This window comes from Artemia sp. Qi Xiang Cuo, chromosome 7 (assembly GCF_049724085.1).
Source record: "Artemia sp. Qi Xiang Cuo chromosome 7, ASM4972408v1, whole genome shotgun sequence".
Classification (NCBI taxonomy): Eukaryota; Metazoa; Arthropoda; class Branchiopoda; order Anostraca; family Artemiidae; genus Artemia; species Artemia sp. Qi Xiang Cuo.
In genome coordinates, this window is record NC_142800.1 from 33,665,783 (window position 1) to 33,691,553 (window position 25,771).

A 25,771-nucleotide genomic window follows, 5' to 3' on the forward strand; every position below is an offset into this window, starting at 1 on the left:
AAACGTCGGTATGGAAGCTTTTTGAGTCCCGACTACCAAAATAGTCTTATAAGCATACTGGCTGACCTCTTGTGAGAACAAACAAGATACTCTATTAAGAAATATTGGGCAATCTGCGCAGATGAAACGAAAGATCTGTCGAAAAAAGAGCCACTTGGTTTAATTATTCGGTTTATTGGTAGTAATACTATCATCTGCGAGGAGACATTCGGAAGTACACATCTTGAAAAATTAGATGCAGCATCCCTTGCTAATGATCAAGGATCTTGTTGAAAAGCACGGACTGGATTGGAGCACCTGTGTGGCTCAATGCTGTGATGGTGCGAGCGTCATGAGCGGCGAATGTAATGGTGTTCAGGCTATTCTTAAAGGATTTTCACCACAAGCTAGGTATATTCATTGTCACGCCTATCGCCTAAATCTTGAGCTTGCGCAGTCAATAGCTTCTTGTCCGGAGGTTAGAAACTTCTTTTCTTGCATTCAGGCATTATATGTCTTTCTCAGCCGAAATGCGCCCCGTCACGAACTTTTCCTTCGAACCCAACAAGAACGCGGAGAAAAGAAGATTGAGCCCGAGTGGCTATCCGACACTCGATGGTGCTATTGGTTTTCTTCAATTCAGAAGATCCGGATACGTTTAGGTGCTATTCTCGAAACACTAAGGGTTATTTCGCATCAAGCCAATTCAACAGAGGACCGTTCTGAAGCTTCTGGGTTGCTGGCAACAATTGATGCCAAATTCTTACTCATTCTTGAAATAATGAGCAGTATCCTTGGTCCAATAGATATTGCATCCAGACAACTCCAGTCCAAGAGCCTCGTTCTTTCAGGCGTAAATTCTCTGCTTCAAGCAGTTCAACAACAGGTTCTAGAGCTCCGATCTGAAGAGTGTTGGTTTAAGATGGTCGAAGCAACGAAAAGCTTATGCAAGCAGCACTCAATCCAAATAGAAAAGCCTAGACGCTCGGTTGCTATAAGCAGACGCCTTCTCGATTTTTACGTCAAAACCACTGTCGGTCCCAGAGCGAGAAATCGAACAGAAAGGGGATCGTGACATTTTTCAAACTTATAGGTCGGACATTTTATACTTCATAGTCGACCGAGTAACTTCGGAGCTGAGACAAAGGTTTGGTGAGAACTCCTCAGTAATCCAAGGCTTAGAAGCGTTTGAGCCAAGTTCACCGAAGTTCCTGGATGCATGTCTAATACAAGACTTTGTACGTGACTTTCCTGCATTATTAGTAAACGAGTTGAAGTTTGAATTCGGAGATAGCGTTGGCAAAATCTTATTTACAAAAGATGAAACCAGAATGCCCATCAAAAGCTTTTGCCTACCTCTACATGAACAAAGACGCCTTTGCTGTCATCTCGGAAGCTTTCGAAATTGCTTTGACGCTCCCCGTTTCAACTGCCTCTAACGAGAAATTTTTTCAACGCTTAAGAGGGTTAAGACATATCTCAAAACAACCATGACTGATGAGTGACTTAGCGATTTGTTAGTTATAGCAACCCAGCCGGAAAAAGCGAAAAAGATAGATTATAACATTGCCGTCGACAAGTTTGCTTCCCTGAAGCAACGACGTTTCCCATCAGAATAGTGGCTCTCTCTGGATACTTCAGTTGTGATGCAAACAAATTTATGATTTATTTGCTTAATTGTGTTTATGTACTTGAATTTTTGTATATCTGATTGTGTTCTAAACTTTGTTATCCAAAGAATTTTAAGTTGGCTGCCGCTTAATTTGGCTTGATTTCCCCCTCCCTTGGATTTTTGCTAATTCGACCCACTTGAGGCTGCCTATTGAGACATGGAATTTGTCCCTCACCAGGTTTTTTTCATTTCCGCCACTGCGCTTCGCGCCAGAAAACCCTGTTCTAGGCCTTCACTCAATTCAATTCTTAACAAAACAAAATGACATTTCCTAATTCGAAATTTTCTTTTTTGGCTTAGACCCTTCACAGCACAATATTAGTTTTTAAGTAATTTCCTTCCCTAAAAAGGAGTCTAAGAGGTCCAATATAAGGCATAATACAGTTTTTAATAATATTTCAAAAATATCCGCTACTTCGCGGCAGGAAATGCTCTTTCCAAGCAATTCACTCGCTCTGAATTCGAAACTTCCACCAATTCAAACTTTTTTTCTTTTTTTTACTTTTTTTTAACGGAATATAATCATCATAGTTTTGTACTTTCCTCACAAATTAAAAGTTAAAATTTTCAAATTTTCTTCCGTGAGGTGGCAAAAATTTTTTAAGTTTGCCCCCCCCCCCCAGAATTTTTCTGAATTTACACCACTGGTTGCATGGCAAATCTTTAATTGAAGTCTGCAATTTTCCTCAATTTAACGTCCTACTGTCCTATGATCACCTTCAAATAATATACAACTGGCAAAACGATTTCTTAATAAACCATTTCAATTGTCTATGTCAACCTCATTACCAGTATATCATGTCAAGTTCTAATATGAACCTGTTAATAATGCCTTCAAATTTCAAATCAAAGAAGGATTTTCAGGGTACATTACTTGATTCAAGCTTCTTTCTAGCATGTAATATTAACTTTTTCCATAAAACAAGCTAACTGCATGACAAATCCTTGATTTAAGTCTGTAGTTTTTCTCAATTAACGTCCTATGGTCCCCTTCAAAGTATATACAACTGGCAAAACCATTCCTTAATAAATCATTTCAATTGCCTGTGTCAACCTCACTACCAGTACACCATGTCCAATGCTAATATAAACCAGCTAATAATACCTTCCAGCTTCGAAATCAAAGAACGATTTTTAGGGTACATTCCTTGATTCAAGCTTGTTTATTGCGTGGAAAATTAAACATTTCCTAAAAACAAGCCAGTTGCTTGACAAATTCGTGATGTAATTATGCATTTTTTTTCAATTTTACGTCCTACTGTCCTATGGTACCCTTCAAATGATATATAACTGACAAAACCATTTTAAATAAATCATTTCAATTGCCTGTGTCAACCTCGTTACCAGTACACCATGTCCAATTCTAATATAAACCTGCTAATAATACCTTCTAGCTTCGAAATCAAAGAACGATTTTTAGGGTACATTCCTTGATTCAAGCTTGTTTATTGCGTGGAAAATTAAACAGTTCCTAAAACCAAGCCAGTTGCTTGACAAATTTGTGATGTAATTATGCATTTTTTTCTCAATTTTACGTCCTACTGTCCTATGGTGCCCTTCAAATGATATATAACTGACAAAACCATTTCTTAATAAATCATTTCAATTGCCTATGTCAACCTCATTACTAGTATACAATGTCCAGTTCTAATATGAACCTGTTAATAATACCTTCAGATTTCAAATCAAAAAGGGATTTTCAGGGTACATTCCCTGATTCAAGCTTCTTTATAGCATGTAACATTAAACATTTTCTTAAAAGAAGCAAGTTGCATGACAAATCTTTGATTTAAGTCTGCAATTTTTCTCGATTTAACATCCTACTGTCCTATGGTTTACCTTCACATGCAACTTACAACCATCTTAAAAAAATCATTTCAATTGCCTATGCCAACTTCATTACGAGTATACCATGTCCAATTTTAATATGAACCCGTTTTAATACCTTCAAATTTCAAAACTAAAGAAGGATAATCAAGGGTATATTATTTGATTCAAGCTTCTTCCTAGCATGTAAAGTTAAACATTTCCTTAAAAAAAGTGAGTTGCATGATAAATCCTTGATTTAAATCTGCAATATTTTCAATTTAACATTCTACTGTCCTATGGTCCCCTTAAAATGATATACAACTGACAAAACAATCTGTTAATAAATAATTTCAATTGCCTGTATCAACCTCATTCTCCGTATACCATTCTCAGATGCCTTCATTTTTCAAATAAAAAAGGATTTTCGGGGTACATTCTTTGACTCAAGCTGCTTTCTAGCATGTAACATTAAACATTTCCTTAATACAAGCCAGTTGCACGATAAGCCCTTGAATTAAGTCTGAAATTTTTCTCAATTTAATGTCTTAATGTCCTATGGTCCCCTTCAAGTATACACAACTGACAAAACCATCGGTTAATAAATCTTTTCAATTGCCTATGTCAACCTCATTACCAGTATACTATGTCCAATTCTAATATAAACCTGTTAATAATATCTTAAAATTTCAAATAAAAAAAAATATTTTCAGGGGACATTTCTTGATTCAAGCTTCTTTCTAACATGTAACATTAACCTTTTCCTTGGAACAAATCAGTTGCATGACAAATCTTGTTTTAAGTCTGAAATTTTTCTCAATTTAACATCCTACTTTGCAATAGTCCCATTCAAACGATTTAAAACTGGCAAAACTATTTGTTAATAAATCACTTCAATTACCTATATCAACCTCATTTCCAGTATACCATGTCCCATTCTAATATAAACCTGCTAATAATATCTTCCAATTTCAAAATCAAAGAAGAATTTCACCGTACATTCCTTAATTCAAGCTCCTTTCTAGCTTTTAACATCAAACATTTCCTTAAAACAGTCCAATTGCAAGAAGGATCCTTTATTTAAGTCAGCAATTTTTCTCAATTTAACAGCCTATTGTCCCCTTCAAATCATATACAACTGACAAAACCATTTTTCAATAATTCACTTCAATTGCCTATGACAACCTCATTACCAGTATACCTTGTCCAAATCTAATATGAGCCTGTTAATAATCCCTTAAATTTTCAAAATCAAGGAAGGTTTTTCAGGATACATTCCTTGGTTCTAGCTTGTTTCTAGCATGTAACATCAAACATTTCCTTGAAACAATCTAATTGCAAGATGAATCCTTGAATTAAGTCTGAAATTTTTTACCGATTTAACAACCTATTGTCCTATGGTTTTCCCTACAAAAAAAACATTCAATTGACAGAACCATTTGCTTATAACCTGTACAAATTAACCTAAATATAATTTCAATTGCCTACGTCAGCCTCATTACTAGTATACTATGTACAATTACAATATGAATTTCTTAATAATACCCTCAAACTGAAAAGTTGAAGGTTTCTCATGGTAAGTTCCATGATTCAAGCTTCATTCTTGTATGCAATATCAAACATTTCCTTTACAAAAAGCCAGTTGAACGACAGGTCCATGATTTAATTCTTCAATTTTTCTCTATTTAACATCCCACCACAGTTTGAGGTGAGTTACAGAAAGGGATACCTGGCTCGTTGTAGTCATTACAATTTAGGGGACCAAAACAAGTGTCAGTGACCATCAAAAGAATATGTCCGTCTAGCAAGCATCTCAAATCAACGTGGTATAAATATACCTGGAGTGATGCTAAAAAAGGCCCCTAGAAACAAATCAGTGATAGCATTTACCAAAAACCCAACTCCAATTAAGAAATCGATTACGTAATTAAGTTTGCACTTTACAATGATGCTTAACACCAATTTGCTATCGCCTGGAAAAAATGCATTGATTGTCTAGAAGGTATTTCTAAGAACCTAACAATATCAGGGACTTGTTGGCTCAGTCAACTAACGTCTCCTTCTTTTACCACAAGAAATTTTGGGTCTCACGTTCGATTCTAACGCCAAACATAAATCTAATAAATTCAATGGAAAAACTGCGTAGAAGCTAAAAAATTTGTCTTTGGAAAAGAAAATATGTCACCATCTATAACTATAGTTAAAATATCACCACCTAGGACTTCAGTTAGGTATATGGCAGCATCGGTGGAATCGTCGCTAAGCCTTCATGATCTTAAACCCCTAAGGAAGAATAGTGTAGGGGGTAGGGCGCCGTCAGTACCAATTCGTAGCCTACTACTCTTCTCAAAAACTTTTCTTTGCAATTTATCTAAATCAGTGATCTTCTTCCGATTTTCAGTCGGGAACGAGATTGGCTCTCCCCCTAAGGAACAAAAATAGAATCAAATGAATCCTTCGGAAATGGTGCATTGAGTTTGAAATTTCATTCAGATTTCTCCATTGCCCTTAGTTTTTGTAAAATACTTTTGAATTTTGTTTTTGGAAATATGTGGATGTTATGTTTTTTTTTTAATTAATTACAAAAAGCGTTTTCCACACAATAAGTTTTTCAAAGAAAAGTAAAGAAATCCATTAAACCAAAAAGAGCAAAATTTAAATCAAATAATCTATCAAGCGTGAAACTACCACAAATCAGCATCGATAAATAAATGCAATCCAAACCGAACAGAAATTACAACAAATAACCGAGTCAAACTGAAAACAAGCAGAAATTAACATGAGTTGGGCTCAAAACCCCTATGCCTTCGCAAGGCCAGAACATAATTTGCACTTTACTGAAAAAATATACATGTTTTGACTTTTATACCTTTAATAAGTCAAATAATATTAACATTTTGATTACCTAATATCAGTATATGAGTAGTGTTGATATAATGATAGGTACGGGGGTGGTACCCATATAGCTATAACGATAGAGAGCGGGGTGTCTCCCTATATAGCTATAACGATAGAGAGCGGGGTGTCTCCCCATATAGCTATAACGATAGAGAGCGGGGTGTCCACCATATAGCTATAACGATAGAGAGCGGGGTGTCACTCTGTATAGCTATAACGATAGAGAGCGGGGTGTCTCCCTATATAGCTATAACGATAGAGAGCGGGTTGTCTCCCTATATAGCTATAACGATAGAGAGCGGGGTGTCCTCCATATAGCTATAACGATAGAGAGCGGGGTGTCTCCCTATATAGCTATAACGATAGAGAGCGGGGTGTCCACCATATAGCTATAATGATAAGTAGTGGGCAGTCCCTTCATATAGCTATAATGCTTCCGAGCAGAGAGGTAGGCAATCTAGCTATAATATATTCGAGCAGAGTGTCCCACCATATAGCTATAATATTTACAAGCGGGGTGTCTCACCATATAGCTTTAATATTTACAAGCGGGGTATCTCACCATATGTGGATATAAAAAGCCCGATACCGAGTTAGAATCTCAGTCAATCAGTTGAATTTGATTAGTTTGCATTATTTCAAATTGGAGAAATAAACGTTCAAATATTGTGAGAATGAGTAGTTTCACACTATTACACCTCGAAGGAGCCGACAGTGATGTTGTGAAGACAAGAGCCCCCAATGTAGCAGTTGAAATTGGAAAGGATTCCCGACTAACATTTGAGTGGGATGAGATGTTTGGCAGATACGTTATATTATTGAGTAAATTTAATCCAGATGATCAATTATGCTTTGCTGCAAAAGTGAATATAATACATTTATCACGACTGCAGCATGGATTGAATGTTATTAGGAAGCAGATTGAGGATAATGAATTGACTCACCTATCACGGAGAGACTTAAAATATATTCTTTTATTACATTTCTGTCAATAAAAATGTTGTTTTTTATGTTTTTTTTTGATTAGGTACTCTAGATGATCGTTTACTCCACTCTCTCTCTCTCTCTATGGTGGGAGTGGTGGTGTTGTCCAAGAGGTATTGAGATTATGCGCAAAGTAGAAACTTGCAGTTGTTATTTTAGTCTATAGTTGATAGTGAGAGTATCAAGAATGATTGGATTTGAGAAACAGAAGATCTTACGGAATCTAGTCAAATTGAAAAAATTTTTAGTGTTAGATGATGAATTTTTGGAATTATCTCTTCAACAGAAAATATTTTCTCTAGAAATAAGTAACTGTATAATGGGATCTGATTCTCCATCCCTGGATTATTGTATGAAGCTCATGCATTGTGAATCAAATGCATTTACCCAATTTATTGATATATTAATTGAAACGAATCAACATGACATTGTGATTCTGCTTTTAACTACCACCTAGAAATTAATTCTTTAAAACAATAGGAAATAAGTTATTGTGACGTTGCTCGATTACTCCTCCTCCCCCTAGAAGACATTCCTATTTTTTTTATTGATTTTGAGTCAGTTTTGTTTTGGCAGTGAGAGGGACAACATCGAAAAAATGTTTCACACATGTTCACTATGTTTATATACATTGGGCATCTGATCTTCATGCTAGAACTGCACTACAGTTGATAACTATAATGAAAAGTGTAGACTATGCAATCTGTGTAAATTGCATAAAGGATATGCTGTACAAATTAAGGACTGTAATACCTGTCTTGAAGAGACTTGTGACTCTCATCCTAATGGATATCTATGCTCCAATTGTCATTTTGATAAGTGTGACCAGTGGGAAAATACTTACCCTGGTATGATTGGAAAAACCCTAAACGTGACTTCAGTTTATTTCTAAGGGATTGGTATCGTCGTGGATTTAGATTGTATTGGGAAGAAGAATTTGGAGCACGTTTCAAATGTAAAAACGTGAAGAGAGTTTGGTTCCTGCGTCATCGTTGTGAGGACAATGCAATAATGATTATAAACCTAGCTACTTTTATTTGGCTGTGACAGAAAGTGATTCTTCATATGAGAATATTGTTTGCGACATTACTTCAAATAATCAGATAGAAACAGGTGAATTTTTCAATATGAATCGTAATAGTATCATTGACTTCACAAGAAGATTTAATAAAAATGAAGTTACAATATATTGTGGAAAATGTGATCCGGACTTTGCTGTGGATGCTGGCTGTGATAGCTGGATAGTTGGCTATTGAGCGGTTTACGGTTAATGTTGATTGTATTAGTGGATTCGACCTACGACCATGTTGTATAACCGTCGGTCTGCTGACCACTGGCGTCACTTCACCCCTTCTTATCTTCTTAATTGGTAGGGGGAGCTCTGGAAAATCCTAAAAAAAAAGTTTGTTTTTCAAGAAAAAAATTTTGAAAGAGAACCATCAGTCCTCATCAATAGTATGCATAAGATTAAGTTTTTAAAATTTAAATTTAAATTGAAAGTGTCATTCTATTTTTCTGATATGACTTAGAGATGTAAAAAAAAGTTAAAAAAAAAACTGTCAGAAAAAAAAACAAAAAAAAATTGTCAGAAAAAAAAGTAGGGGTAGAGGGAGGGGTTTGGAGGGAGGAGGAGGGGGGTTGGAGGGAGGGAGGGGTTGGAGGGAGGGGGTGGACGATTGTGGCACATTGGGCCGGTGGGGAACGAATGTCTGGAACTTTGGGCCGGAATAAAAAATAGGTAAGATTTACCTCATGTAATAAGCTTGCAAGCCATTTAAGTGCAGTGTTTACATACTTTTTTTCTTGTTTTGATATTGCTCTTTACTGACCTCTGGATATCCAGGTTCAAAAAATATTTAACAATCTGTTGACTATAATAGGATCTGTATAAATTCTAGTAGAATTCATTTCTTTACCCACTATGATTATAAAAAAATAACTTACTTCTTGCGTGTAGCTTTCGTCAATATTCCTTTTAGTTGAATGCATCATTATATTTCAAATGCCAATTCTGAACTGATAATATAATTCATTGTCGGAGTTTTTATATCCGTGTTCAAGGTTAAACATAAGTCAACCACGCCTAACAAATTAAATTACAGAAAAATTACACACTGTCAAACAAAGGAAACATCACGCACTTTGAACAGAGATCAGCACGAATTTTCACGGTGGTTGAATTCCGGTCATTACACTGTCTGCTTGTTTGGCGGGAGTACTGTCCGCTTGAAACTGTTATAGCTATATAGAAGACACCCCGCTCTCTATCGTTATAGCTATATGGGGAGACACCCCACTCTCTATCGTTATAGCTATATAGGGAGACACCCCGCTCCCTATCGTTATAGCTATATGGGTACCACCCCCGTACCTACCATTATATCAACACTACTTATATGTATATTAAACTGACAATACACATTCATTTGTATTTTTTCAGTAAAGTCCAAATTATGTCCTGGCCTTGGGAAGGAAAGGCCAGAAGGGGTGTTAGTTGCCTTCCAGTCATTTTCGACTATTAAAAAAGGCACTAGCCATTTGAATTTCCAATCGAATGAGCCTTTTTTGAAGTTTCTACGAAAACACTTTCTGTAAGAACCTTAAATGCCCCAGGGCATAACTTACAACCCTTGCCCTGAGGGCTTTGGGGGAGTGTCCTCCTCAAAAACATAATTTCTATCTGGAAATCAACTACGCTAAACAAAAGGGCTATCTTAAAAATTTGTTGGATGTGTTTCGGGAAATGGTGAGCGTGGAAGAGGTTTAGTTACCTTCCACTCACTTCCAACTAGTAAAAATGCACAAGCTACTCCAATTTCCAATTGAATGAGCCTATTTCGAAGTTTCAGCGAGAAGTACTTCGATACGAAGGGCCCTGTTCTAAAGGAAAAAAAATGATAAATAAGACATTTTGCCAACATCGTTCTTATATGCCCCCCTGAGCATAACTTAAAACCCTTGCCCTGAGAGCTGAGGAGGAGTGTCCTCCTCAAAAACATAATTTCTATCTGGAAATCAACTACGCTGAACAAAATGGCTATCTCAAAATTTTGATTGAATATATTTAGGTAAATGGTAGGCATGGTAGGTGGGTTAGATGCCGTTCAATCACTTTTGACTACTAAAAAAGCCACTAGCCGATTCAATTTCCAATCGAATGAGCCCTTTTTGAAGTTTCTACGACAAATCCTTCGATACGAAGTACCCTGGTATGGAAGAAAACCATACCAGGGATTTTCTTTTTCTTCATTGCCCAGAATTTTCAGACCAGGGATGTTTTTTACCTGAAACAGCAAAATATCTTCAAAATTTCCAAAAAGTAGTGTATAAATACTATTAAAAACAGAGAAAAATTGGTTTTAAAACACATTACTTCTGTGAAATTGTCACTCAGGTTGGATGTAAGAGGGAGAGATTTGCCCCACTTGAAATATTATGTAATTCTTCATATTATTTCTCATGTCTTCCACAATTTGAATTTTTGGGCATTGAAAGTAGAACTTGTAATCCTAAGAGAACTTTCTACATTTATTTTAAAGATATAAAAGCATATTTTTCATTGCTCAGCGTTTTTACTTGAAGAATTTTAGTAGATTTTTTATTTTTACTTTTTGTCTGAAACAGCAAAAATTCAACAGTAACTTCAAAAATTATTACGCTACGAAAAGAATAGCCAAACAAAAGTATATTGAAATATATTGCTTCTACTAAATCTTTCTCCCAGAGATGGATTTAAGAGGAGGGCATGTGCCCCTCTCGAAATCTAGAGAGTTAAATAGTCCTTCCCTATTTATTTTTTCAATATAATTTGCTTTTTTTCGGAACCTTTTCAAGCTGTGCCCGTTAAGTTTTATCAAACCATTGAATTGAAACGCACGAGTCAAGCAGATCCCAGGTGTTCATTTTGCTATTCGTACCCTAAACGCTCTGATAAAATTATTTATTTTAATTGCCTCAGAACCGGTTTTGGAATTAGTTCTAGCATTCAATTATCTAAGCTGATAATAATTATAACTACGCAAATAGGACAGAACAAATTCAGACTGGACATTTGAAATTTCCTTATCAACTACAAAGATTTTTGATGCATGTGTAAATGTCAATCGTGTACAGATAAAGTCAGCCTTTAAACACATCAATATCAGAGATAAGTGAGATTTTCTGACAAAATAGATCAGAGTCCTCTCTGTTGAACAGTTGTTTCAACTCTATGATTATAGAAAAAAAGTCTTTGTCAATATTTTGGTTTTCGTTTACATTACACTATGAATGAGAATAGTAGTATAGTTTAAATATTGATTTATTCAAGTCTGCTAACACTTTTTATGAGCCGTTTAAACAAATACTTAAACAAGGGAGGATGGCAAAAAACAAGTCTTAAATAAAACAGAAATTCAAATTGAACGTTGAAAATAAAATTGATTATTTGAGTGAAAAATAATTGGATATAGAGGGTAGTACTGTTGAACTATTAATTTTTCAGCTTACAAAAGGATTTTTTGGAAAAAAAGTTTTGGAAATACTGTTTCAACTTTTTTGTCTTAACAAAAATAGTTTTATTTTAAGTATGGGTACAATTATGAGTCATCTGAGTTCCGGCTATCACCAAGCTCAACTAAGGCAGAATTTCTAGCCCTTGGGGTAGAGCTGTGTGCCTTCGCGTCTGCCTTGTCGGCTGAAAAAAGGGGGGAACAATGCGAGAGAGTTCGTTTGAGGGAGGTGAGCTCATGTATTTATAGAAAACAGTCATCAGAGCTACATCAAACCTTTCATTTAGAGGCTGGAGTAAATGTGTAGAGGTGCACCCCGTCCTGTTTGCACTATTATGGATCTTCTGGAATGATACTAACAGGATTTTCGGGCACCGGACACATAACGAGCATCCATATTCAGCTGTGGGTCTGATACAGGACTTTTAAAGTGGCATAATCAAGCTGGATGAAAGAAGGTTTTTGCAGCGAAGAGCAACTCCGAGTTTTCTTGCGCAGGCGGTTCGCACCTGATCAAGGTGGTTATTCCGCAGAGATCGGTGGGGAACTGAATCCCCAGTAGACGAAGCTCGTCGACTCTCTGTACAGCTTTATTTTTGAAAATGAAACTGGGGTGTTCACGCGGCACTTTTGATTGGATAATAAGAAGCTGCTTTGTTTTTAATGCATTAAAATTGATCATCCATGTATCAGACAACTTTTCGATTTTATAAAGATTCGCCTGTAGGGAAAGGGAGGCTTGTGTTGGGTCTTCGTGTTTTGAGATGGCTGAGTGTGTCGTAGTATCGTCGGAAAAGTAATGCAGAGGGCATGCAAGGTTGTCTCCCATGTCATTTATGTAGATAAGGAAGAGTGTAGGTCCAAAGACACTGCCGTGGGAAATCCCTGCTTTCACTAAATATTCACGGGAAAAAAAAACCGTCGAGAGCAATCCGCAGTGAACGACCCGAAAGAAAGCTCTCAATCACTCTTAACAGAGACTCACGAACACAGTACGTATGGAGTTTTTTAGCAGGCCACGGGGCCAGACTCTGTCGAAAGCTTTGCAATGTCGAATGACAATAGCCTAATGTCGAACCCCCTTACCAGAAGTTCAATCCACTCCTGATGCTGGGCTGCTGGGCAGTCTAACGTTGAACGTTTCCTCCGGAATCCATAGTGACGATCGCTTAGAAGGTCATTTGATTCTAGGAACTGTTGAAATGGTTTATTGGAGACGCTCTCGTGCACTTTGCCAACGCAGGAGAGGACGCTAATAGGCTTATAGAGGCTTACGCTCGCTGGATCGCCGTCTGGCTTTAGGGTAGGTATAACATGGGCAACACTGAGGACAACATTTGGTATATTGTCAGGACCTGAGGCTTTGGTCCCATCAAGATGCTGAAGAATCTTAGGAGCAGAAAAATTCACATGAACAAGGACAGCACAGGTTCGGTTCGAGAAACTTGGTACTTCTCTGCCGTCTTCATCCAGATTCGAGAATTCGGCAAAAGCCTAAACAAGAGCTTCAGCCTTTTCCTGTGGATCTTGTACCACAGTCCCGTTAATCTGTAGAGGAGGAACTGAACTCCCCTTGGACGACGATAAAGCCTCCTTGATAATTCTCCACCAACTTTTTGCCGAGATATGTCGAACCTTAGTGTGACCAAGGTCAGGGTAATCTGTAAGGAAGAGGTCAAGACGAGATTTAGGCATGAATGTCTAAGATAGGTCCAGATGGCAAGGGTATACCCAAGATTGTTTTTTTGGGAGGGTGGGAGGGGGGTATTTTTTCAGGGGGGATTAAAAAAATAAGGAACACATCCAAAATGTATGCGTATGCATTTTGCTACGTTTTTAAGAGTCGAACAAAAATTTAGTGGGCGAGGATCAAACACGGTACCCCCCCCCCCTCTGGATACGGCCTTGCCTGCTGGTAGAATTTTGTTTTGAATTTCTTGGTATCTTAATTGCGTGTATGAAGTTGTGCATTTGCATTTCTGAGTAAACTTTGGAAGTATACACCTAGATTCAACTAAGAATTAATGAGAAAGTGAGCCTACGAGAACAGTGCCTAAAATGGACTTCTTAAAAAATGATATGGATTTTTATGCATATCTTTCTCTTTCTGTGTTTTCTCTCCTTTTTAAAGTCCAAACTTGGATTCAACTTAGAATTGATAAAAAAGTGAGTCCACGGAAACAGTACCTAAGGTGGACTTCGTAGGAAAAAATAATTGATTCTTATGCATATCTTTCTCTTTCTGTGTTTTCTCTCTTTTCTAAAGTCGAAACTCATACTGTCTTTGCAAGAAAGTGATGAAGCAGTTTTTAGTATGTGATCACTAAGGACCAAGAGGTTTTTCACAGGATATTGCTATATAAACAAAAGGTGTCCATTTCCTGAGATCGTTAACACCTCCACCTTAAATTATTTTAACACTTTTATGGAGCTCAGAAAACTTAGACTCACAGGTGATAATTAGCTAATACCTAAGGAAGTATATCTGCTTGCGTAAGTAGAACAGGATGCAAAACAACTATTATTTTGTCAGTAGAAACCCAGAACCAAGGAATAGGACGAGAAAGAGTCTCCGAGGCACCTCCAAGATTAGTCCTTGAAACGGTACTTGATTTTTTTTTACTTTATTACTTTATTAATAAACACGATAATAACACTCCATAATTTAGAGCTACTGCACTAATGAAAAAAACTAAGTTTTTGCTGGTGTGCAATAAAATGGCTCGTCCTTTACAAAACACACGAACAAACAGTACCTAAGTAAAATAAAAATGGGGGAAAAAAGCAAACCAAACTCCTTCATATTATGCAATCCAAATCAACTTCTACCCCCGACCTCCCTACCCCTGGACCTCTCATCCACCCGTTCCTCCCTACCATCTCGATTCACCCTATCCATCCCATCCACCCATTCCTTCCTACCACTCCCATCCACCGGTTACTCCCTGCCTATAGCTGGTAAAAAAAAAACAATATAGATAAGTAAGCAATTTACTCCTAAATGGTATGCGATGTGAGAGACACTTTCTTGATATAACCTATAAGGGTATATATTTTCTAATATAACAGAGATATACTCTCTGAAAAAGTATTACAGAATGTGCACATATAAAAGCAAGCAAGGAAGGAAGACAAGATGAAGAATAGAAGTGAAGTAGAGAAAAGCGAGGCCATTCTATTACCTATGGTCACTTTTGGACTGTTTGACAGTACAATATTGAGAAGAAGGTATATTTTGATTGATATATATCTGCTAAAAGGTCTGGTTGGCGACAAAAAGTGCATAAATTTTCATCTTTGGTGGGCTATACAGCCCTGCACCGCACTACTTTTCTTACTGAAGTGATTAAACAATTAAAGAAATCCTTTTTTATTTGCTTATTGATTCTTTAGGGTAATAAGCTTAGGGCCATCCGTCATCGCAGTTTATCAAACAGTTTGCGGCAACGAACTGTAAGTAAGGAGTGACGAAGCTCAATAGTAACCGAAACTCTACAAACAGAATTTTGATACTAATAGATATATCAAAAGAATCGGCCTATTATTCTGATTCCAAATATGTAAGTTTCATTAAATTTAGTATTACCTTTTAAGGACTACGAGCCTGATAAAATTTGCTCGATTTTCAAAAAAGCGGGGGGAACACCCCCTAAAAGTCAAAGGATCTTAATAAAAATCACACCATAAGATTCAGTGTATCTGAGAACTCTACTGCAGAGGTTCCAAGCCCCTATATTCAGGCTAGGACTTACCAAAACGCCCGCTAGGCCCGGGCCTAGAGGCGCGCAGTGCCAAGGGGGGCAATAAATTATCACTGAGTGATTTTTTTCTTAATAAAAACTGGACTGATATGATTTATCGTCAAGTGCCACGTACACTCCCTGCCTATTCACACAAAAGTGATTTAAACAACACAGGAATTCCGTGGCCATTTATAAACTGTCAGGTGTCTCCCAAGAATGGCAGCTGAGAGTTCAATATCGCCTCTCTTACATTACTCAGTTGTGTTCTGATCAGAGTTTCCGTTATCCCAGAATTTTCGGGCATTTCCCCAAAATTCTCCCTCAAACAAAGCGGCAAAAATACTTGGGCCTAGAAGCGTCCAAGCTTTAAATCTGCGAAAATGTAGAAACGTCCGGCCCTGCCTATCTGCGAAAATGTGGAATCCCATTGCAATGGTGATTTTTTTCGTGGAGGTGGAGCCAGATGTCCTGGCATTTATAACAAAAACGATCAGAAACCAAATAAAAAAGCAAGTTTTTATCACTGAAAGTAAGGAGCAACATTAAAACTTAATACCCTCTTTAGCAATCATACTTTTCTGTAATTTTTTCCATCTTCTTTCATCTAGCCAGATCAACCCTTGCATTACTACTCAAATCTTATGGTTCTGCAGTTTGATTCTTGCAAACCATGGTATCTAAAAGCAGAACGTATACAGGGAGATACGCTTTAGACCCCTCCCCCCCCAAAAAAAAAAAATCTTAAATTTTGTAGAATTTTTGGACACTTTTATTCAAATTATTGACTAAGATTTGTTTTTCTTTTAGTATTAGCCGTCTCCCTAAAATGCTCTTGCGTTGTTCAAAACTACAAATCTGAAACGTATAATTTCGGCAAATTCGTACAACAGCATTAATTTCTGACCCTTTTTTCCATGGATGGCTCGCCTGATAGTCACGGAGAGGAATAGATGATTGAAGAACCCTTTCTTAGGTTATAGAATTTTTAATTCAAGCATTCACAGAAACAGATCAGTTGTCTTTAGTATATCTTTACCTTTATTGCACATTTTGGCTCATTTTTCATTTTTCCATTTGGTCATTTTGATCTGATCTGGGGAAATCAGCTAAGACTTTGCCCCCCCCCCCTCCCCCGCCAGAAATGATGAAATTACACCCTTGGGCCCAAGGAAAAGAGGTTTAAGCCCATTAACTAATTTTCTTAAACCCCCGATACATAAGGTTTTAATAGATTTTGAAAAATGTGTCTTAATTAAAAAAAAAACGATAATGACATTCTTCTCAAATCCCGAGAACTATGTTTTATCTATTGCTAGGTTCAAAGGAAAGCATTAAGGAAAACAATTCTCATAAAGTTAATTCAGGTACAGACTTGTCTTCTATTCGTGTTTCTAACCCTTAGAAAAAGGGAAGGAGACGAAGGAGTGTAGATGCAGGGGCTAAGGAACAGTTCCTCTGGGCACAATTTAGGCTCTTTCTTGGAACTTTCTTTCTTTTAATATAACGATTTTTCAAGAGAGCGAAAAGCCCCTTGGCTATAAGTGGGTAAAATTCTGGTTTAGCTAGCCTAGTTTTCACTAGGCTATCTTGGAAAACAGTTAGGTTATGAAAATAAAGCTTTCAGTAATGAATACAGGGCCAAAAAATACTCTGGAAAGGTATTTGCAAGCTTTCACGTTAACCTTCTACTGATTTCTAAGTCTTAGAAATTTGCCTACTTGACAGGTTGACAGGTTTGACCAATTGAAATTTTGACAAAACAATATTTAGCTTAATTTTCAGCTATCAGTTTCTTTTTCTCTGGTTTTAGTTCTGGAAATACAATTAATGTTATTAGAGTAGAATTTTAAGCCACATCAGTGGGGTTTTTTTCTAAATTTAGGAAATATATTTGCAGACCTTTGAAACCTCATGAGTTGGGATTGAGCAAAGTTGTGAAGCTGTAAACAGTTTTGTTGTACCTCATTTAAGGAGAAGATCTATTTTGTAAGGTTTCGCTTATAACACAAATATTTATAAAGACCATCAAAGGTCAGGGCCCTCTAAAGGAAGAAGAAGTGGAGGTAGGTACTTCAAAATATCTTTTCAGGACATACTTTACTCTCTAGACCCATCCCTGAAAGTTTCATTTTCCTAACGTAACCCCTTTCCATGATAGCAAAAAATAGGTATATGCTTAGAGAACGACTTTTAAAGAAAGACACTTGTTAAGAAACAATGCAGAATAATTGTGGCTAACATATTTTGTATGCAGCCCCGCTGTACTTTACCCCCTCCCCCTAATGCGGAAATACATCATTTGGGCTATATATTTGCACATTATGGGGGTTGGGGGTAAAGTATAGCGGGGCTGCATGCAAAATGTGTTAGCTACAATTATTTTGCACATAACTAAGTATGAATTGGGTACTTATGTGTCATATACTACACACTCGAAAAATTAAGTTTTGTGAATGTTAATGGGAACAAAATATAATGAAATTGCAGTTGTTTAGTAACAAAATTATGGAAACTACCGCAAAGGATCATGGAAGGGGAGCCGCACAGAACGCATTATGATAAACACGTAGCCTAAACTAACTTAACCAAAATACCAACTAAATGTTTAATTAAAATATAGCCACAATGTAGTTTCCCACCGAGCCGAAGCTAATTGTCTGGAATAAACACCGTGAAAACCGGGTATTGTCTCATGTTCGCGATACAAGTTCTCGATTGCGTATTATACAACACAGAAGTCCCATGAACTGTTTTATTAACATGTTTCCTTCTCTACAGGTACTTCTCTAGGTTAATATATTTTTCTGTTGCCATTTATTCTACAATTATGAGCTTGTTTGTTATCTTTTTTCTTTCCTTTTGTTTTTTCAGCGGATTCTGTTAAAGTGATTTATGCAAACTCTCTCACAAATACGAAGTGTTTAATAACAAACACTCGATGTTTGTAGATAAACGAGAAACTGTTGCCGTTATTTGTAAGAGCTTGAATTTTTTCACATTAATGCTTCCAGTTAAATCCTTTGGCAAGAGCAGACTAATCCATAGGATCCCAAAAATATTACACAATATATATTTTTCCTTCATTCTTATTCGCAATATAAGGCTTTTATCATTTGTCTCCATTTTGCATCCGTAAACATTTTAGAAAACATTTAGTAAACATTTTTCAACTTCAAAGTTTAAAATCAACAATATTCACAGTTTTGCAATTAAGTTCACAGCAAGTGACTACCTAAATTCCATATCAATAGCCAATCAAATTCTAGATCGATCATTGTCTCCGCCCCCTTAAGAAAGCTCAAAGAATATTAAGTTGGAGTTTCGCGCAAGTTTACCGAGTGACGTCCTCTTCTGTTTGAGTTCTCTATTAAACAGTCTGTAAGCCTACATGGTTAAGAACTGAGCAAACTAATTCAGTGCAGTGCCTGTTGCTAGTAAAATATTAGCTAAGAAAACAAAATCGTTGACACGCAATTTGACAATTCCTAGTGTAAACTTTTCTAAGGAAGATGTTGTCAGAAGTTCCGCCTGGGACTATGTTGACCCAGAAGCTTTACTCAGATGGACATAGTGCAAACACATCAAGTTTAGCGTATTCTTCTGCTATGGCCAGTATGGGAATGATGCCCCCAGCCTCTCAGCAAATCTTGCCTAGTCTGGGTACTCCAACCTCCCTTCACTCCATGACATCCTGTATGACTCCATCAACACCAACTGGAACATCATATGGGAGTATGAACGGAGGTATAGCCTCCTCTATGCCCCCCATGAATTGCATGGGGAACTCTGCTTTAGCTCCGGTTTCTATGAATAGGAGTGACCCTCGAAATAGCGTCGCTGAAGCAACCAAAGCTTATAGAAGAAGTTATACCCATGCTAAGCCTCCTTACTCTTATATATCTTTGATTACAATGGCAATTCAAAATTCAACTACTAAAATGCTTACCCTTTCTGAGATATATCAGTTTATCATGGATATATTCCCCTTTTATCGGCAGAATCAGCAAAGATGGCAAAATTCAATCAGACACTCGCTGTCTTTTAATGATTGCTTTGTTAAGGTAAGTGTGAGGCTTTTTACACGACATAAGAAAAATAACCAGTAGTTATCCTTCAGATTATAAACATAAGTATATCTAAAGCTAAAAAAACATATACAAAGCGAAAGATATTATAACAAAAAATTCTCGATGAAAATATCGCTGAAAAAGGTATTTTTTAAAATTTAAGTAGAAAACCTCCCCCCCCCCCCCGATTGATGCCAATACTTTAGGGCTTTAAGCCTAATATACTGTTTTTCTTTGCAGAGTACTGAGTAATCTTATGAATTGAGTACACTTTAAGGTTATATTCTGGATCTTTTGCGCTCATTAATTCAAGCTTTACTGGGTATTAAAATTAAAAGCGGATAAACAGTATAACTGTTCCCGACGCTGAATCCAAAAGTTAAAAAATAACGTATTGTCCCTTGAAAGCTGTTTTTCAGGGAATAAAGTTTAAAAAAAACTCATTCTTAAGCCATTTGGTCCTTAGTAAGTTCAAATTCTATTTGAAATTCAACTGACTTTAATCCGTTTTAAATTTTACTAAAAAGAATGTTTGTAAACTATTTAAAGAAAGATTGAAATTTAGTTACCAGTTTCATTTATTTAACTAGTTGTCGAAGAAGTTTAACGGAGTGGGTACTATTTTCTTAGGGTACAAATTTTTATTAGAATCCTATTAACCTTAATCCGTTGCACATTTTATTAATATGGAACTAAATTTAAATTTTGTTCCCAGTTTTATTTGTGTGTCGAGTTATTGAGGAAATTGGATGGAGAGGGACCACCTTAAAACCTTTGCTGGTCCCTGGTTGTTGATTTTTTTATCCGTCGATAAATTATGCTTGCAGTTTTGTTGGCCGTTAAAACATTTCTTTTTTTCAATTTTCTTTATTTACATTTAAATATTTCTTTAATTGCTACAACATCGTATTTTTTACAACAAAAGCGCCGACAGTTTTCTAAAAAAGTAATAAGAAATTATGCATCCATACAAGAAAAGAAAAAGATGAGACGCTGGTACCTTGTTGCAGTGTTGTCATATCCATTTCAGAATTACTATATTTTATATCCCGTAAAATATATCTGTTAGTAACTGAAGAAAGTCATTTTACTTAACGGGATCTTATCTTATCTTACTTAACGGGATAAACAAAATGGTACTTATTAAGAATCCAGAAAAGACGCAAAATATTGTATAGCAAACATGATAAAAGAAACAAGTCAAGCAGGTTTTTTCAACGGAGAAAACCTATGCCGAGCATTGCACAGGGGCTTACAATATTTAAAATTTAGTTTTTTGGGGTTGAAGGGGCAAAAAAAGTGCCTAGGTTAGGTTAGGTTACCTGTTTCATATATACTATGCCTTACCCCCACCCCTAATGTGCAAATTTATAACCTAATTCTGTTCATAAGCTATTATATTTCATCCTATTTTGTTTTATTTCATTAGCATTAAGGAAACTTCACTTCTCGCGTCTTTTCTGGTAGTACCAACAAAATTATCAAAAGATGCCAGTTTTTGAATGTCTTGTTTTCAATTCAAAATTTGTTAAAATGACAGAATTGATACTATTTGATACCAGTTATGGCGTAAATTACACACAATGTAACACAATGGCTAGAATAATAATAATAATAATAATAAACTATTTACGCTTTTTAGTTGGGCGCGAACTAAAGATAACACTGAGTGTTTTTGTACTCTCATCTACGGTGATAGATGAAAGTCAACTGTGGTTCTGAATGCTGTTCTTAAAAGGTCGATATGTCGAAGGTTTGCTTCTTTGCCGCAAGGCAATTGTTAGATTGAAAGGCAAAACATAAAAATATTTGGTTCATTTAGTCACCATAATTATAATAAATACTGCGTCCTTCCCATTTACCATAAGACCACCTTTGTCAATATTCCTAAACGAAAATCCCAACGTCCTTAAGTGATTACGCGCTAACTACAATTGGTGACCTTTCTCTTTTATCCCTTTTTCAATATGTCCTGATTTGTCATAACGTGTATATCACCATTTTCCAATCTAATCAATCAACTCAAACTGCTGCATTTCCTTGACACTTTTTTTTACTCTTAATTTGTTTTGATTTCGACAACTGAAAGTGTTGTGTCTTTTTCATACAGATGGACGGCAGCGCAAAAAACGTTTAGAATACATATAGACATGTTCGCATCTTGTCGATCCTTTGCATCCGTTAAAACGCAGGCAAAAGAGGAAAAACAGTTCTAAAGGGCTAGACACACGTAGCTGATTTCGGGAACTGATTTCAGCATCAATAGACAAACGATAGCGGTAAGAAAAATTTGGTTTAAAGAAAAATTTATTGCGCAAAATTTTCAAAACAAAAAATCATGGACACAAATAGTCAACTGGAGTTTATTAAAAGTTACTTGATTGATCTCAGCTTAGTTCTCAGTTTAATTCTCAGCTCAGTAGTGGGGTCTTTCACCACCGATGCCTCTGGCTGACTATTTATTTGTATCTCTATTTTTTTGGATAATCATGATGAAAATCTGCGCTGATTTTATAAAGCGGTGCCGGAACCTAGAAAATTTTTCAAGCTCAAATTGACGAAGATGTCATTTAAAATAGGCCCTTATTTGGAAATCAGTTCAAAACCTCAGCTGCGTGTGCCCAGCTCTTCAGTTCGAAATATGAAGTTGTAAACTGTGTGGTTTTAGAGATGCTCGCATTAGCAACTATTTCTTGGAGCGGTTAGTGGCTTTGTTTATGTCACAAATATATTAGAACTACTTTTTAGGAATGAAATAAGCTTTTCAATATTTCCATCCTCTGATGGGAATTGTTCGTTTTGTGAACTTCAAACCGATGAGTTTAACAAATTCATCTAATATGTTTCAACATAGCCGGTAAAATTTGTTGCCGCATAAACAGGAAACGGGGATGGAATCTGACATCAGCCGCCAAAATGTTGGTCTTCGCAAGAAAATACAAATTTTTAAAGCCTGGCATACAATATTGTGTGAGTTACTTTTTAGAAAAGGTTGACGCAAGCAGCTTAATCGCATTGGTCTTGCGGAACTTTCTAATGCAATTCTTTCAAAGTTTGGTGAAAAGAGATGTCATTTTTCTAACCCATTTGATGTTAAGTCTCCAAGCTCCCCTTGGTTAACTTTTAATGAATGCCACACTTATGCGTGCCAGCATATTTTTTTTTAGAGAGGAATGAGGTGGGAAGAAGCTTGTAAAGCAATTTTCAGAAAGAATCAAATGTTAAAAACAAAATGTGTTTGAAGATTTTCCTGTTGTCTAAATATAAACAAATTGGGCGTTTTTTGTTTGTATTTTAGCATTCCTGGGGTTGAAGGGGGTGCAATCTTCATTCTCCTCTAGACAGGCTTCCCTGGAGCAGCCCAGTCTTAGTACAGGGTTCAGACGCAGTTGTTTATTGTCCTTGACTTTTAGTTTTTGTACCAGAATAAAAATCCTTCGAGGATAACAAGTCGGACCGTTTCTCTGGCACTTGCTGTGCCCAGGGAAGGCAATATAGTGGATCCTTTTCAAGCAACTTAAATTGGTTTAAAGCATCAATTTTCATTGGCTTTAACAGAAAATTACAGATGAGGGACATTGGGAAAGGATCCATTAGACCCTAAGCTAAGACTACAGGAAAAACAAATAATTCTATGCAATTCTATGCAATATTTCTATGTAATTAAAACAAATTTTCAGAACCGTTTAAAGGGGTAGGGGGTACCGTTGCTTAGGGGTTACCCGCTTTGATTAAATTTTTCACTTTGATTCGGCTCTTTGCTAATATTTCAGTTGGGAGGTGGTGCTGTAAATAATTTTACCTGGGTGCCATCAGCCCGAGGACAGTGGCGGATCTAGGGGGGCGAGGGTGGCACCCGCTCCCACTAGCGTAGTCTAAAGTAGTGTAATTTACTTAAATAACTCAAGTTTGCGTTAATTAAACTTGGTTTTAACGCAAGTTTATCGGATCAACCTATTCCCCCCGAAAAAAAATTGTATCGGATCAACCTATTTTTTGCCCCATCCCCCCCCCCTAAAAAAATCTTGGATCCGCCCCTGCCCAAGGAACGGCTCAGCTAGTCAGCTTCTGCTATTTTGTTAATGCCCTGAAATTACTTTAACCGACAAGCTTTATTTTTATCTTTTCAATTACTTGCCAAATTAATACTTAAATTTCTTTTGGTTTACCGTCGAAGTTCGAAGTTTGCCGATGAAGTTGAAAATTTTTTAGTTCTTTTGCTGGTTTTCAATGCGCTCTACAAAGAAATAGAACTAAAATCAACTTTAGAGATATTAAAGTCGAGGCAGAAGTTCAGACCTCATTTTTTATTTCGTTTACTTATCTTAAATCTTAAAATTTTTACATTTCAGATTAGTGACCAGAAGTTATGATCCAATATCACAACCCTGATTCTTCCATAGTTTCTAGTTTCTGTGTCCCTTCAATTTGAATCTAAGAGAAAAATTAAAAGAAAGTTAAGTAAATCACTAAAAAAAAGAAAAAAATTGTTTGTTGAAAGTATAAGAAAAATATGGGATATATCTATTTCTTTTTTACTGTTGAAATTGAAAAATATGGAATTTTTTTTTGTTTAATTCCGTTCACACAGGGAGCACGGTCCGATTACTCGAAACTATTGAAAATAAATAAAAATTTTACATGTAGCATTTTTCTCATTCTCGTCTCCAGATTAATCTATAATTTTTACAGAAGAAATGACCAAATAGTATATGAAATATAATACAATATTTATTTCTTTACAGGTGCCACGGACACCTGATAAACCTGGAAAAGGATCATTTTGGGCCCTCCATCCAGAATCTGGAAACATGTTTGAAAACGGGTGCTACTTGCGACGGCAAAAACGATTTAAGTGTGATAAACAGAAAGACCCCAATAGGCCCAGTAAATCTTGTCGCAAGTCAACAAATTCAGAGTCTCAAAATGACTCAGATGACTCAAATGATCAAAAGCCGATGCTTCCAGATCGTAGTCAAGTAAGCAGTACATCACCATCAAAAGTTGTTGGCCCGAGTGAAAATATAGACCCGATTGATCACGTAATGCAACCCCCAATTCCCACTACTGTTACACAGCATGAAGCCCTACCCCAATGTGATGATCGTTATGACAAATACGACAGATATGAAGTTCCACGGTTTGATCGTTATGGGGGTTATGAGCGGTACGATGAGCAACAACAACGATATCTTATGTCTGATGCCGTATTTAGTCAACAAGGCCAATTTTTCGCCTCAGGCCTCAGTTCCATCCCTCCACTCCGAGCCGACGGATACATGCCGAATCCCCATCCCTTTTCAATTCAACGTTTGCTACCCGGTTCAATTGACGGCAAAAGTGACTTTAAAATGGACTATAACTATGACCCAAGTTCAGCGGGATTTTATAGCTTTCATGGTAGTGGATATGGCGGATATGGGTCAAGTGTTGCACCAAGTACTGGTGGATTGTGAAACAGTGATCTCTGGTTCGGAGCGAGCAAATCAAAGGTAGCTAGATCTGACAGTGCAATATGAACAAAATAACTAATGCAGAGCTCTATTGTAGCAGAGCGCACAAAGAATGCAGTACATATGAGCATTCTTATGTTGAAGTTACCTTAGGGAGGGCATTGGTTACTGGGTTTGAAGTTGTTAATGAAGCATTCCATTTAGTGTTAGTGTGTTTTTAGCGGGTTTTTCGTTTTGTTGCAGAGTTGATAAAGTGCTGAATTAAATACGTATGTTAACTAAATAATACAAAACATTTTAACTTACAAATTCTTTGTCAGTTTCTTTTGTTTTTTTAGTTTAACCACAAAATCAGGAAATAATGGAATGTATTTAGAAGCTACATTACACAACGCTATTTTTGAAGTAAGGTAAAGCAAAATATATGGTTGAAAAAAAAACCTCATAGCCTTTGCAGGCTCAATTGTATCTGCCAAAATATATTTAAGAAATGTTATCGGAGTTTCTTTCTTTGACACAAGATATTCCATGCCAGTAAATTCATATTAATATGTAGCTAATCAGGTTATTAAACAATTACCAACTGTGTGGAGGGTTTTCAAAAAAGATGAAAACTTTCCGGAAACAATAATCCTTTTTACTGCTAGAACGAGGGGAAAACGACGTTATGATCACCATC

General features: G+C 36.5%; 2 protein-coding genes across 2 annotated transcripts; both read left to right on the forward strand.

Annotated features, from left to right (window-relative positions):
* Positions 1 to 253: 253 nt before the first annotated feature.
* Positions 254 to 1,054, forward strand: LOC148950188 (zinc finger MYM-type protein 1-like). Its single transcript, XM_089091801.1, has one exon. It carries the CDS (start codon positions 254 to 256, stop codon positions 1,052 to 1,054), a length of 801 nt encoding a protein of 266 aa, XP_088947927.1.
* A 17,890-nt stretch (positions 1,055 to 18,944) lies between these two features.
* Positions 18,945 to 25,409, forward strand: fkh (fork head box protein). Its single transcript, XM_089091497.1, has 2 exons — positions 18,945 to 19,633; positions 24,385 to 25,409. Exons 1-2 carry the CDS (start codon positions 19,082 to 19,084, stop codon positions 25,093 to 25,095), a joined length of 1,263 nt encoding a protein of 420 aa, XP_088947623.1. The 5' UTR covers positions 18,945 to 19,081; the 3' UTR covers positions 25,096 to 25,409.
* Positions 25,410 to 25,771: the final 362 nt, after the last annotated feature.